The sequence below is a fragment of the Homalodisca vitripennis genome, chromosome 6, assembly GCF_021130785.1.
Source record: "Homalodisca vitripennis isolate AUS2020 chromosome 6, UT_GWSS_2.1, whole genome shotgun sequence".
In the NCBI taxonomy this organism is placed as follows: domain Eukaryota; kingdom Metazoa; phylum Arthropoda; class Insecta; order Hemiptera; family Cicadellidae; genus Homalodisca; species Homalodisca vitripennis.
The window spans coordinates 86,730,092-86,746,369 of NC_060212.1; the positions used below are offsets into that span (position 1 = coordinate 86,730,092).

At 36.8% G+C, this 16,278-nt stretch overlaps 1 protein-coding gene across 1 annotated transcript in view; it reads left to right on the top strand.

Moving 5' to 3' along the window:
• Positions 1-8,237: 8,237 nt before the first annotated feature.
• LOC124365459 (homeobox protein OTX-like) overlaps positions 8,238-16,278 on the top strand; it is a 31,615-nt gene continuing 23,574 nt past the window's right edge. The window contains exon 1 of the mRNA XM_046821442.1: positions 8,238-8,968. Coding sequence (XP_046677398.1) covers positions 8,238-8,968 — 731 coding nt within the window. The remainder of the gene's footprint in view (positions 8,969-16,278) is intronic.

Sequence of the window (16,278 nt, forward strand, 5' to 3'; positions counted from 1 at the left end):
TAATTTGTATTTTGTGAGACCTTTCGATAGCGAGGCCGTTTGTGATGTGTCTAAAGATGATTTACAAAATTAAACGTGTTTTAATATTTTAATTCGTGGATTCTATTTTTGTAAGTGGTCTATTATCTAATTGAAACGCGTTCTTGAGATGGATACTTCAGTTTCCACCGACAAAGATTTGAATACGAACCAAAATCGATTTCATGAATATTTGGAAAAATTCCGACAATCAATGAATGTCTAGTGTCACAAGAGGCTGAAGCCACTTCTAGGCTATCTTCTTCTAAGTTGACGTTAAACAAAAAGAATGTATTGTAAGCTGTATGGTCTACATAGGAATAATCCTTCATTACAGAAAATAATTATGAAAATTGTATTGAAAACGGCATTTCAAAATAGTTATGGTAGAGTCCCGAAACCACATTCTCTATGCTTTGCGTAGATTATTCAAACGCAATCCAAATTGTTAGTTGTATAAACAATTAGTAGGCCTAAGATATATTTATGGTAATTCATAAAATCTCAAGGAACGCTTAATGAACGGCAGGATTCATGGCCACATAGCTCGACAAGATGTAACTTGGTAAATACAGAACAGCGAATTTCAAATGACGAAGAAATATCTTGCGATTTGAATTTTTTATCTGATTAGAGTTTATTGTGAATATTTGGTTTGAGAATTAAGTAGTGATTTCTTCGGGGTAATTTTTGATACCCTTACCAATTTTATTTGGATAACATAGTTAGCTACTTGACGTTGACCGGTCAACAACCTCGACTGACGCCAATGGTAAATGTCAAGATGTGAACTGAAACTTTGTTCTGTGACTTCAAAAACTGTCTGCGTGGAACGTGCTATATTTAGATGATGGCCTTTTGTGGAATACGGGAGAAATTAACGACCTGTCTGGGGCTTGACTTGAAAAGAAGACGCCTCAGGGTTCTTGGTACTGGATGGCGGGTTGACAATTGTAGGTCCCTTGTCCCAGAAGTAATAATTAGAATTAACGACAGGAGTATGCTTGAGCGCACAGGTGAAAAGTCAGACGCTTCCTCGACAGGTATATGGCAGTCGGGAACCTTTCTCCTTGAGTTTTCCCGACTACCCCTACCACCGTCGGCTACCCCGGCAGTCAGGGTCGGTCTATCAGCAGTCAGTTGACTTCTGTCAGTCGAACGGTCGAGATGGCGTCCTCGAATTCCGTAGCCTCCGAGTACACCGCCGAAGACATCGCGCAGTGGTTGTTGTCCCCGTCGATCAGGGAAGCCCTAATAGACAGTCAGTTCGATTCCGGCTCCAGGTGCGAGAGTGCATCTCCGGTTTCCGTTACCTCCGGTTATAGCAACGAAGATAACACGCAGTTGTCTTACTCCCCTCCAATCAGTGTAGTATCGGAAGTCGAGTTCGGTTCCGGTTCCAGATGTGAGACAGTGTCTCCTAATTCGGTGACATCCGGTTTTAGCAACGGAGATAACACGCAGTGGTCTTACTCCTCTTCAGTCAGTGAAGGACTAGACGGTCAATTCGGTTACGGGAACGAACCGGTGCAGATGACGTCTCCATATTCGGTTCCTTCGGGCTCGACCAGCCCTGACATTCACTGCAATCTTCTCCTTAAGAGCGGCGGTAGTGTTGTATCGCCTTCGCCCCCACTGTCTTCATCCCCACATGAGGGTGCTGCTTATCCGCCGATGATGTCTCCGGAGTATCAAGCTATGGGGAATGCTGATTTAGAGTGAGTACAGTTTTTTGTAATTTGATGTCATATTATTCTCTCAAGGTTCTTCTGCTAATATAATGTGTTCCTTGATTTGACAACTTACAATGTTATCTTTCTTCGAGATAAGGCTGTAGACTCCTTCATAATTGTGTTTGCGTTATTAGATAAATAGGGACTATTGATATTTTATAACCGTTTCATTTTTCATTATTTTAATAAATTTTAGTTATCATTTTTGTTTTGTTTTAAATTTTATTTTCAAAATTAAGTAGGCCTATATATTCAGGTTGAACTAAAGTTTTTCTAGACTAAATGTTGTGTTTTTCATTCATAAAATAATTAAGTTACTACTCACTTCATCGAATTTATAACAATTCTTATACTTTTTCCACCGCATATTCTTAATAAAATGACTCATTAATATTTCTTGGGGTTTAGAAGATTCATTATTTAAGTATGTTTTAATTAAAAATTTATTTTCATATTTACTCATTCAGAATAAAATATACGTTTGATTTACGCGACGATGGATTAGTCTCTACTATTCACGAATATTGATTGTGTTAATTAGTAGTTCATCTTTTAAGTAGTTAGCACTGAATTAGTATTTTATTCAAAGTTCTGCTTGTGACGTTATTGAAACAAAGGGTGTAATGGTACTGTTAAATGAGAGGAGCTGTCACAATGATTAGCCTATGTCTTTATCAAATGATAAGTGGTAGTTCGGTTTTATTATAGTAAAAGTATTTTATTGCTATGTATATTTTAATTTTAAAATCTGAATACTTGTAAGAAATTAGTTCGCGAATCCGATTATTTTTCAATTGTCAATTCAATTGACAATATGAATTTATGGTTGACATTGAAATTTGTAATAGAAACAATACTTGTGTATTACTTTGTTCGGTTATATAATGCCAGCCGTGACCAATAGTGATTTTGTTTTGACCATTGCATGTTTTGACACTCAAAATAAATATTGTATTTTTATTTTGTTCGGTTGTATTCATCCATCATGGAAGTAGCCACCGAGGAGGTCCAAAGGGTCCAGACACCCTCATCCAGATTTTCAATAACTTTTTAGTAATCTATTATCATTAAGATCGTTCTCGAAAAGAAACGTGTCAAAATTTTTTTAGGTAACAAAATGCGGTCTTACTCTCTTTCCACTACGGGAAATATCAGTCATCTGCACCCTCATCAAGATGTTTTCTTGGCTACGTTCTTGAGGCTCCTATTACGTTTTAACTTATAATATTACATTTAGTATTATTAAGGGACAACGGATTTAGGAAATTCACATTTTTTATCCTATTGGTGTGTATTTATTTTTATGTCGGAATACTAAAAAGTGATTGGGAGAATGTGATTAAATGACAATCGCCTTATGAAGTTATGTTTTACATTGACATTTTTTAATGACAATTATTATTATTTATTACTTTCTTCGGTTGTGTATCGTTGCGATTCGTTCCGAGTATTGAATACTTTAATATTAAAAGATTTTAATATTTACTTTTGTTTATTTCGTTCGATTACAATATGTAGACCAGTCACTCCCATTATAATTCAGTTTGCCGTATTGCGTGTTTTGTCATTATAAAAATAATCATTTACTTCTTTTTATATTTATTTTTTATAATTTGTATATAAGTTTTTTATTAAAAGGTTGAGGAATTGTAGACATTCACTTTTTTGAGCCGTTTAATGTAATGAGTACAACAGACCTAGGATAAAACTGAGACAAACCATGAAATCTTCTAAAATCCGTGCTAATTTATGATAGATGTATATATTACTATATATTATTAAAGTTGAAAGCGGTGATTATTTTCGGTTTTTTGTTTGTTTTAAACTGTTCATTAAAAAATTACAATAACCAATATTGATAATTTGTATTTTGTGAGACCTTTCGATAGCAAGGCCGTTTGTGATGTGTCTAAAGATGCCTTAAAAAATTAAACGTGTTTTGGTATTTTAATTCGCGGATTCTATTTTTGTAAGTGGTCTATTATCTAATTGAAACGCGTTCTTGAGATGGATACTTCAGTTTCCACCGACAAAGATTTGAATACGAACCAAAATCGATTTCATGAATATTTGGAAAAAACCCGACAATCAATGAATGTCTAGTGCCACAAGAGGCTGAAACCAGGCTATCTTCTTCTAAGTTGACGTTAAACAAAAAAAATGTTTGAACACATTGTGAGCCGTATGGTCTAAATAGTAATAATCCTTCAAAACAGTAAATAATTATGAAAATTGTATTAAAAACGGCATTTCAAAATAGTTATGGTAGAGTCCCGAAACCACATTCTCTATGCTTTGCGTAGATTACTCAAACGCAGCCCAAATTGTTAGTTGTATAAACAATTAGTCAGATATATTTATAGTAATTCATAAAGTCTCAAGGAACGCTTAATGAACGGCAGGATTCATGGCCACATAGCTCGACAAGATGTAACTAGGTAAATACAGAAACGCGAATTTCAAATGACGAAGAAATATCTCGCGATTTGAATTTTTAACTGATTAGAGTTTATTGTGAATATTTGCTTTAAGGATTAAGTAGTGATTTCTTCGGGGTAATTTTTGATACCCTTACCAATTTTATTTGGATAACATAGTTAGCTACTTGACGTTGACCGGTCAACAACCTCGACTGACGCCAATGGTAAATATCAAGATGTGAACTGAAACTTTGTTCTGTGACTTCAAAAACTGTCTGCGTGGAACACGCTATATTTAGATGATGACAGGGACATAATATAATACAGGAGATATTAACGACCTGTCTGGAGGGGTTGACGTGAAAAGAAGACGCCTCAGGGTTCTTGGTACTGGATGGCGGGTTGACAATTGTAGGTTCCTTGTCCCAGAAGTAATAATTAGAATTAACGACAGGAGTATGCTTGAGCGCACAGGTGAAAAGTCAGACGCTTCCTCGACAGGTATATGGCAGTCGGGAACCTTTCTCCTTGAGTTTTCCCGACTACCCCTACCGCCGTCGGCTACCCCGGCAGTCAGGGTCGGTCTATCAGCAGTCAGTTGACTTCTGTCAGTTGAACGGTCGAGATGGCGTCCTCGAATTCCGTAGCCTCCGAGTACACCGCCGAAGACATCGCGCAGTGGTTGTTGTCCCCGTCGATCAGGGAAGCCCTAATAGACAGTCAGTTCGATTCCGGCTCCAGGTGCGAGAGTGCATCTCCGGTTTCTGTTACCTCCGGTTATAGCAACGGAGATAACACGCAGTTGTCTTACTCTCCTCCAATCAGTGTAGTATCGGAAGTCGAGTTCGGTTCCGGTTCCAGATGTGAGACAGTGTCTCCTAATTCGATGACATCCGGTTTTAGCAACGGAGATAACACGCAGTGGTCTTACTCCTCTTCAGTCAGTGAAGGACTAAACCCTCAATTCGGTTACGGGAACGAACCGGTGCAGATAACGTCTCCTTATTCGGTTCCTTCGGGCTCGACCAGCCCTGACATTCACTGCAATCTTCTCCATAAGTGCGGCGGTAGTGTTGAATCGCCTTCGCCCCCACTGTCTTCATCCCCACATGAGGGTGCTGCTTATCCGCCGATGATGTCTCCGGAGTATCAAGCTATGGGGAATGCTGATTTAGAGTGAGTACAGTTTTTGTAAATTGAGGTCATGTTATTCTCTCAACGTTCTTCTGCTAATATAATGTGTTCCTTGATTTGACAACTTACAATGTTATCTTTCTTCGAGATAAGGCTGTAGACTCCTTCATAATTGTGTTTGCGTTATTAGATAAATAGGGACTATTGATATTTTATAATCGTTTCATTTATCACTATTTTAAAGATTTTAGTTGTCTTTTTTGTTTTGTTTTAAATTTTATTTTCAAAATTAAGTAGGCTATAGATTCAGGTTGAACTAAAGTTTTTCTAGACTAAATGTTGTGTTTTTCATTCATAAAATAATTAAGTTACTACTCACTTCATCGAATTTATAACAATTCTTATACTTTTTCCACCGCATATTCTTAATAAAATGACTCATTAATATTTCTTGGGGTTTAGAAGATTCATTATTTAAGTATGTTTTAATTAAAAATTTATTTTCATATTTACTCATTCTGAATAAAATATACGTTTGATTTACGCGACGATGGATTAGTCTCTACTATTCACGAATATTGATTGTGTTAATTAGTAGTTCATCTTTTAAGTAGTTAGCACTGAATTAGTATTTTATTCAAAGTTCTGCTTGTGACGTTATTGAAACAAAGGGTGTAATGGTACTGTTAAATGAGAGGAGCTGTCACAATGATTAGCCTATGTCTTTATCAAATGATAAGTGGTAGTTCGGTTTTATTATAGTAAAAGTATTTTATTGCTATGTATATTTTAATTTTAAAATCTGAATACTTGTAAGAAATTAGTTTCGAGAATCCGATTATTTTTCAATTGTCAATTCAATTGACAATATGAATTTATGGTTGACATTGAAATTTGTAATAGAAACAATACTTGTGTATTACTTTGTTCGGTTATATAATGCCAGCCGTGACCAATAGTGATTTTGTTTTGACCATTGCATATTTGACACTCAAAATAAATATTGTATTTAAATTTTGTTCGGTTGTATTCATCCATCATGGAAGTAGCCACCGAGGAGGTCCAAAGGGTCCAGACACCCTCATCCAGATTTTCAATAACTTTTTAGTAATCTATTATCATTAAGATCGTTCTCGAAAAGAAACGTGTCAAAATTTTTTTAGGTAACAAAATGCGGTCTTACTCTCTTTCCACTACGGGAAATAACAGTCGTCTGCACCCTCTTCAAGATGTTTTCTTGGCTACGTTCCTGAGGCTCCTATTACGTTTTAACTTATAATGTTACATTTAGTATTATTAAGGGACAACGGATTTAGGAAATTCACATTTTTTATCCTATTGGTGTGTATATATTTTTATGTCGGAATACTAAAAAGTGATTGGGAGAATGTGATTAAATGACAATCGCCTTATGAAGTTATGTTTTACATTGACATTTTTTAATGACAATTATTATTATTTATTACTTTCTTCGGTTGCGTACCGTTGCGATTCGTTCCGAGTATTGAATACTTTAATATTAAAAGATTTTAATATTTACTTTTGTTTATTTCGTTCGATTACAATATGTAGACCAGTCACTCCCATTATAATTCAGTTTGCCGTATTGCGTGTTTTGTCATTATAAAAATAACCATTTACTTCTTTTTATATTTATTTTTTATAATTTGTATATAAGGTTTTTATTAAAAGGTTGAGGAATTGTAGACATTCACTTTTTTGAGCTGTTTAATGTAATGAGTACAATAGACCTAGGATAAAACTGAGACAAATCATGAAATCTTCTAAAATCCGTGCTAATTTATGATAGATGTATATATTACTATATATTATTAAAGTTGAAAGCGGTGATTATTTTCGGTTTTTTGTTTGTTTTAAACTGTTCATTAAAAAATTACAATAACCAATATTGATAATTTGTATTTTGTGAGACCTTTCGATAGCAAGGCCGTTTGTGATGTGTCTAAAGATACCTTAAAAAAATTAAACTTGTTTTGGTATTTTAATTCGCGGATTCTATTTTTGTAAGTGGTCTATTATCTAATTGAAACGTGTTCTTGAGATGGATACTTATGTTTCCACCGACAAAGATTTGAATACGAACCAAAATCGATTTCATGAATATTTGGAAAAAACCCGACAATCAATGGATGTCTAGTGCCACAAGAGGCTGAAGCCAGGCTATCTTCTTCTAAGTTGACGTTAAACAAAAAGAATGTTTGAACACATTGTGAGCCGTATGGCCTACATAGTAATAATCCTTCATTACAGTAAATAATTATGAAAATTGTATTAAACAACGGCATTTCAAAATAGTTATGGTAGAGTCCCGAAACCACATTCTCTATGCTTTGCGTAGATTATTCAAACGCAACCCAAATTGTTAGTCGTATAAACAATTAGTAGGCCTAAGATATATTTATGGTAATTCATAAAAGTCTCAAGGAAAGCTTAATGAACGGCAGGATTCATGGCCACATAGCTCGACAAGATGTAACTTGGTAAATACAGAACAGCGAATTTCAAATGACGGAGAAATATCTTGCGATTTGAAATTTTTGACTGATTAGAGTTTATTGTGAATATTTGGTTTGAGAATTAAGTAGTGATTTCTTCGGGGTAATTTTTGATACCCTTACCAATTTTATTTGGATAACATAGTTAGCTACTTGACGTTGACCGGTCAACAACCTCGACTGACGCCAATGGTAAATGTCAAGATGTGAACTGAAACTTTGTTCTGTGACTTCAAAAACTGTCTGCGTGGAACGTGCTATATTTAGATGATGACAGGGACATAATATGGAATACAGGAGATATTAACGACCTGTCTGGGGGCTTGACTTGAAAAGAAGACGCCTCAGGGTTCTTGGTACTGGATGGCGGGTTGACAATTGTAGGTCCCTTGTCCCAGAAGTAATAATTAGTATTAATGACAGGAGTATGCTTGAGCGCACAGGTGAAAAGTCAGACGCTTCCTCGACAGGTATATGGCAGTCAGGCACCTTTCTCCTCGGGTTTTCCCGACTACCCCTACCCTCGGTTCGGCTACCCCGCCAGTCAGGGTCGGTCTACCAGCAGTCAGTTGAGTTCTGTCAGTCGAACGGTCGAGATGGCGTCCTCGAGTTCCGTTGCCTCCGCATACAGCAGCGAAGACACCGCGCAGTGGTTGTTGTCCCCGTCGTTCGGGGAAGCCCTAATAGACTGTCAGTTCGATTCCGGCTCCAGGTGCGAGAGTGCATCTCCGGTTTCTGTTACCTCCGGTTATAGCAACGGAGATAACACGCAGTTGTCTTACTCTCCTCCAATCAGTGTAGTATCGGAAGTCGAGTTCGGTTCCGGTTCCAGATGTGAGACAGTGTCTCCTAATTCGGTAACATCCGGTTTTAGCAACGGAGATAACACACAGTGGTCTTACTCTCCTTCAGTTAGTGAAGGACTAGACAGTCAATTCGGTTACGGGAACGAACCGGTGCAGATGACGTCTCCATATTCGGTTCCTTCGGGCTCGACCAGCCCTGACATTCACTGCAATCTTCTCCTTAAGAGCGGCGGTAGTGTTGAATCGCCTTCGCCCCCACTGTCTTCATCCCCACATGAGGGTGCTGCTTATCCGCCGATGATATCTCCGGAGTATCAAGCTATGGGGAATGCTGATTTAGAGTGAGTACAGTTTTTGTAATTTGAGGTCATGTTATTCTCTCAACGTTCTTCTGCTAATATAATGTGTTCCTTGAATTGCCAACTTACAATGTTATCTTTCTTTGAGATAAGGCTGTAGGCTCCTTCATAATTTTGTTTGCGTTATTAGATAAATAGGGACTATTGATATTTATAATTGTTTCATTTTTCATTTCTTTAAAGATTTTAGTTGTCATTTTTGGTTTTGTTTTAAATGTTATTTTCAAAATTAAGTAGTCTATAGATTCAAGTTGAACTAAAGTCTTTCTAGGCTAAATATTGCGTTTTTTCATTCATAAAATAATTAAGTTACTACTCAATTCATCGAATTTATAACAATTCTTATACTTTTTCCACCGCATATTCTTAACAAAATGACTTTCATTTTAGACCAGTCACCCCCCATTATAATTCAGTTTGCCGTATTGCGTGTTTTGGCATTATAAAAATAAACATTTACTTCTTTTTATATTTATTTTTAAAAATTTATAAATAAGGTTTTTTTATTTAAAGGTTTAGGAATTGTAGACATTCACTTTTTTGAGCCGTTTAATGTAATGACAATACAATAGACCTAGGATAAAACTGAGACAAACCATGCACGACATCTTCTAAAATTCGTGCTAATTCCTCATAGATGTATGTATTATATTTACACAATATAGTGGACGCCATATAAGCCATATTTTCACATGTGGAATAGTTTAATTCGAGAAAGGTTTCTAAAATCACGTAGAATAGTGTTAAACATTCTTAAACCTCAATTAAAAATATAATTAGTATTTCACTTACACTTTATCTAAGTATAATTAGTCGCTAATATTGTTTCTCGTTACATAATTAATTATATGTGTCAAATATATATTTATGGCATTATATTTTATTCTGGTCTTAGTATTTTTGTGCTATAGTTGATTTTTTATTGTTTTCCCGATCAAGAAATTAATATATCCAACGACATGTCTGGAACCCAAATTCCGTGAATTGGAAAATAAGGATGGGTTTATTTCCCTTTAAATTTATAGTGAATGTTAGATAGTATTTTGTTTTATACCCAAACACTGCTTACTTTATATTTCTAAATTGTACAGTTAAAATTATATTTTTATTTAAACTTTTCTCATTTCTATTTTTCAACTGTGTGCTCAACAGAGGACGCAGATAAGGTTGAAATAAAAATATTGCTATCTAGCTTAATCTATGCGTTCATACTATAAATGTTGAAACATAGAAAATAGTGAGAATTAATTAAACATGTAGTTATAAAGCGTATGTCACAAAACAATGTTTACTCAGAACAGGTAATTACATTTGACACGCTCTTTCAGTCTATAATATTATATAAAAATCACTTTCTGTTTACCAAATTTCCCCCATAAACTTCTAATTATTCTATTCGGGGCGGAGACGAATTGAACAAATCGAGATTATTATAATCGGTACATACGTTCTTGAGTTATAAATGGTGCAACTACCCCGACTTTGTTCTATGTGTTTTTATGTAGATTTACTTAAGGATAAAAATGTAAGATTTAATAAAGAATCTTGATTTTAAGACTCTTTTTTAATTGCTAGCAATTTTAACAATGTTAACAATTTTAAATATTTTAGTACATTTCTCGAACATTAGAATGTCAGTTTAAATTACTTTCGTAATCTTTGCAACATTTATAAGTGAGCGGGATAGTATCAATGTAAAATATTACCTGTTAGAGTTATAAAATTAGACACATATTTACATATGCGTTGTAGTTTCAAATAACCGTTATCTGTGAAAGGACGAGATATTTCCTATGAGCTCTTAAAGGTTACATCAGTTCAGGAAAAAAGTTATAAAGGATCCGGCATGTGTTTTTTAATCGTGCCGTTGCCTGTATATGCGGCAAATCTGATAGAAAAGTCCTTGACTTCTCAAACTTCGTTAAGTTTATCCTATTCGAAGGACCGCAAAAATGAATTTAATCCGTAAAGGAATTCCAATAAAATTTTGTATTTATTAAATAGAACCTACTGGACATATGAAGGGTATGCTCAATCTGGAGTTAAATGGACGACGTTGTCGATTATACTCCATATAAAATCCATAAATATCTACATGGCTATGTCCTAGTGTTGTAAACCAATTGGATCTCGGTTCGGTTTAGTTGCGTTCTCCATTGTATCGGTCTATTCACAGCCTTGTTAATAATTAGTGTCCTTTGCTCATACCAGGTCGGTAATAATTAAGAAAGGCAGTTGTCAAGACCTTCGTCAACAAGGTTTTTGACATTTTCTCCCACGCCCCTCATAACAATCTGAGGAGGGCCTGTCCAGAGAACTATAATAGGGGTATTTTTAGCCATTTCTGTCGGTAGGGAGGGGATGCCGCTACGTGGACTTCGACACTGTTTCCTCCGCTTTCTTCGCACAACATGAGTGACAGCTCTATAGGGGTGGTCTTGCCGGGCCGGGCGTCTACCTGGGGACCGACCGGTCAACAACCCTTCCTACCCCTTCTACCACTTCTTGGTCACGTGGCCAGCTGGTTAAAATAGATGCTGACGGGCGTCTACCTTTGAGTCTTCATTAGTGGGTTACCAATAGCTTGGGGTCGGTCATGTGGTAACTTCATAATGATGAGTCAAATAGTTGAAATGCCTATGGCATTGTTTTGTGCTTCGTGTTCCACACGTACCCTACACTCCTTTCACATTTCGCCACGCAGTGAAATTTGTACAATGGCTTATGTAATTTGTATTGGTTACGATTATGTCGAAGTTGCAGACAATCTTTAGACCGTGTTCGATTGTTACAAATAGTTTAATTATGCATTCAATGAGTTTACGGATTTCGCAGCGGCTATTGTTATTACACGGCATTGGTTATCATACTAGGAATATTGCTTACCTATTCCGGTTACCAATCAATTTCTGTGTAAAGAAAACAGAAAATTAATGTAATACATGAAACGTTGTATACATAATTAAATATATATGACTTAAAACAAAATATTAGAGATCCCCTTCTAAACCTTTACAAATAGTAATGTTGTATCTGCCATAGTTGAGTAATTTTGTTATTTACTTAACAATTCATGGTTAATTTATGCGGCCATAAAATTGATAAGGACGTTTACCAGCAGATTAAAAAGTTAAGATGCCCGACCTTCAGTACATAGGTTACGTTAAAATTTGGCTTGTTTATTTCGGCGTATATATAAATATAAAGCAAGTGATTTAAAAAATATTGCACTAATTTTGGAGTCTATAATTACAATAAAGGTTAAAGGTTTTTAGAGCTTTTCAACCAAACCGCATCTTTGAAAATTCTCAACAAAACAATATGGGATCTAAATTAAATAAGACAAATGTTTAATGACAGATAGATACAAGCATATTGCTTTTTGTGAGTAATTGTATAATTATGATGAAGAAATTGTTAATATCATCTTTAAAAGGCGGTACCATCTTAATTTTTATTTTTAACCGGGTGGTTAAAACAAATCTGCATTAGTCTCGCTATGGAGCTCTTAGTCATTATCGTGGGACGTAATAATTATGTAAATAACTATTTAAAACGTTGCACGCTCATACCGCATTTTGTTAACGCTCAGCCCAAAAAACAATGCTTGCGAGAGGGAAATATTTAAAATGGTAGAAAATCTCTTGACAGCTTAAATACACTCTGACGGGCAACTTTTATTAGTAATCAACCCATTTCAAATATTAAAACAACTCTAATTGGGGCCTGTATCCCTGTTACAAGTGAAGATCTAGAATATTAAATTATAGTAAATTCGTTGAACCGTACCGCAATGTCACATTCGCGGCAACTATATTCCCCGTATTTGAATGATCTTGTGTTGGACGCGTGACATTTTGTCATCCCGGTGCTATCGTAGATTTTTCGATACCTTTGCCGGCCGCAGTGACACACATGTGGTACATGTCGCTGATGGCGGTATTGTAAGCACAGGCACAGCGAGCGTGTCAGGGCGCAGTGACACACATGTGGTACATGTCGCTGATGGCGGTATTGTAAGCACAGGCACAGCGAGCGTGTCAGGGCGCAGTGACACACATGTGGTACATGTCGCTGATGGCGGTATTGTAAGCACAGGCACAGCGAGCGTGTCAGGGCGCAGTGACACACATGTGGTACATGTCGCTGATGGCGGTATTGTAAGCACAGGCACAGCGAGCGTGTCAGGGCGCAGTGACACACATGTGGTACATGTCGCTGATGGCGGTATTGTAAGCACAGGCACAGCGAGCGTGTCAGGGCGCAGTGACACACATGTGGTACATGTCGCTGATGGCGGTATTGTAAGCACCGGCACAGCGAGCGTGTCAGGGCGCAGTGGAGCAGACACGGGGACCTGACAGCCAGCCCGTTCTAATGGCGGTCTGGAGGTGAGATGCTGCGATATCGACACCTCCAGAGTGTCTCTGGGTCCGGTTACGGTACAACGGTGGGTAACCATCGCGGCTCGGTGACAATAGCGGCCGGCCGCAAGATGGCGTGCTTTTGATAGGATCCTTGATAAAACACACCCTTGCAACATACCCTTGAGGTCCTTAGAAGAGTTCCCTTGGTTACCGTGTATTCTGATGTGCTTTATATTCGCGGAAGAATGGTTTATATCGTTCCCTATAGGAATTGTTTCTTACGAATGCAGATTAGGTTGTTTAAATTGTATTTCCCAACCAAACAAAAACTAAGGAGAAAGAGCAGTTAATTTTCACATTTTCATCAGACATTACATATAAATTGATTATGAATATTCCAAAGGATCGTATAGCAGACCATTCAAGGCTCCAGCACTAGTAATAATATGGCGTATAAGCCAGCTAATGCTAATTTTTGAGCAAAAGTCGAAGAGTTCTTTGTCAGCAATGACGCTTTAAGGAGAAAGAACAGTTAATTTTCACATTTTCATCAGACATTACATATAAGTTGATTATGAATATTCCAAAGGATCGTATAACAGACCATTCAAGGCTCCAGCACTAGTAATAATATGGCGTATAAGCCGGTTAATGCTAATTTTTGAGCAAAAGTCGAAGAGTTCTTTGTCAGCAATAACGCTTTGAACCTTAGCGCCGAAATGATACCTAATTGATTCAAATATAATATATTAGAGTTCATTGTGAAAAATGGTTGTTAAAAACAGTCCATAATTTCTTTGTTGAAGAAATTATTTATACCGTAAACGCGTTATTTTTGCCACAGTTAGAATTAGACGTTTATAATAAATACAAAAAGGAATGCCACAACCTTTGAAAAGTAAATGGAACGCTAGTATTAATAAATAGGTTTACCTACAGCAAAAGTGTCAATCGCTCTGGACACTTAAGTGACACCATGATGGGTGTTGCCTTAGCATCGAGCTACGTGAGGATCGAACAATAGGACCTCATTAGACAAGGGACACAGAAGTAACTACATTTAACGTGGGATCCGCACAAAGGAGGCATTGGTCCGGTATTACTAATTGGCAGGTTCGCATGCTGAGAGACTACACCCGAGTTAATTCTTAAGTTGGGACTGGTAGTTTCTCTGCTCACAATACGTACATTCATTGAGGTTCTGGTAGTATTATTGTCACTGAAATCAATATGATATTCGGCCAAGGGAGGACACTCATTTATTAATAACTCCAAGTATGTTAGTAACTAGAGTTAAAGTCCATTTTCCACTCACAATCGCAACATTTGTATAATCAAGACATATAACATTGTAATTGATAATTCGGCTTCTTAATTTGCACCTTTGAACTGCAATGTCTGAACACTACCAGACTACTCTGTATGTAATTTTTGAACTTCTAATTTTATTCTGATAATTTCATTTGTTATTTTTTTCTGTTTTAAACTGCAGGAAGCTCGAGCGTTGTGTGGATAAAATCGTAATATAACATGCATGTGCTTGCAGTAAGGGCAATCAATGCAAAAACACGGCGTTCAATGAATCATCGTGCAGATTCTTTAGTTTGATTATGGCAGCAATTCTTAAGGTCTATTAATTTAACTTTACGAATCTATCATAATTTTTTTAATAAAACCATACCGCGATACCACAAAAAAATCGATTTAGTGTAAAATGCTATTGATAACGTTAGATGAGAATCAACCTCCTTTCCTCCTTGTTGTTCACCTCCTAGGGCGCAGGTGTGGAGGGCGTCCTCTAACTCCAGCTTGCCCAGGGAGAGCGAGAGGAGACCGGCGTGGGCGCGGGACCACATGTGGCTAGTCGACCGTCTGCTGGAAGTAAGCCACGCTAATCCAATAAGCATACAATGTCCGCTCTGCATTCTTCAAGACATTCTTGTCTCGGCATAGAGTAAGGCTTACCTTGGCTCGCGGGCCGCCATAGAGTAGTGAGTCACAAACAGCGCGATGAACATCTGATAGCCCCGGCCGCGCTAATCTGCAGTATTCCGGTGCACTTGACTCGAAGCTTCAACGATTGTTCGGGGCTAACGAGGGAGATCCTATCTCAGTGCCCATCCTTACTTTGTACAGGCAGCGTGTGTACGATGAAGCTCTTGAAGGTTAATCCGGAGAAAAAGTACGTGAGCTGTTCAAGGATAGAAACGGTGTAATGGAGATTAGAGGGCCGGAAAATAAGATTTACACGCTGGTTAGTCAAACTGTATTAGTCTGTTTAATAGGAATAGTCCAAAAGTAGCTCCACAATCTAAATAAAGTGAGCTTAGTGAACATATAGAGAATTTACAGTTTTATGTAACTGATGGTGTAGCGACGTAATCAGCTAATCAGAGTCAAGTTTAGCAAATCTTCTTGTGATAAGCAATTCCAGCCAATTTTCGGCCAATCCTCATGAAACTTCCAAAATAGGTTCCCCTTTCTTTGACCAATCGATGTACGCGTTGGAAACATTAATATCAGATTCCTTATTTTTAAGTGTTCAGAAAATACTACAAAAGAGGAATAATTAAGTTTTTAGGCTCAACAAAACCTTTTCACTCGATCAATTTAAAGTAACATTTCTTTAGTTTCATTGTCATAGTGAATATTAGGACTTTGATTTTAATAACAGTGACGTAGTACTAGTAGTAAATATTATAAATTTGCTATGAACTCTACATAACTTGTTCAACATTCTGTTAAACCGAAGTTGTTGAGTGAAGATGGTACTTCACAACGAGGCTGAAATGTTAAGATTTTAATCCTGTAAACAATTATTTCGATGCGGTGTAATTCGGAAAACCTACATGATGAGATGCCAACCGGCCGTTTAAGAACTATAAGGTGCATGTCACATCACATTAATCTATGCTGTACAAGCGA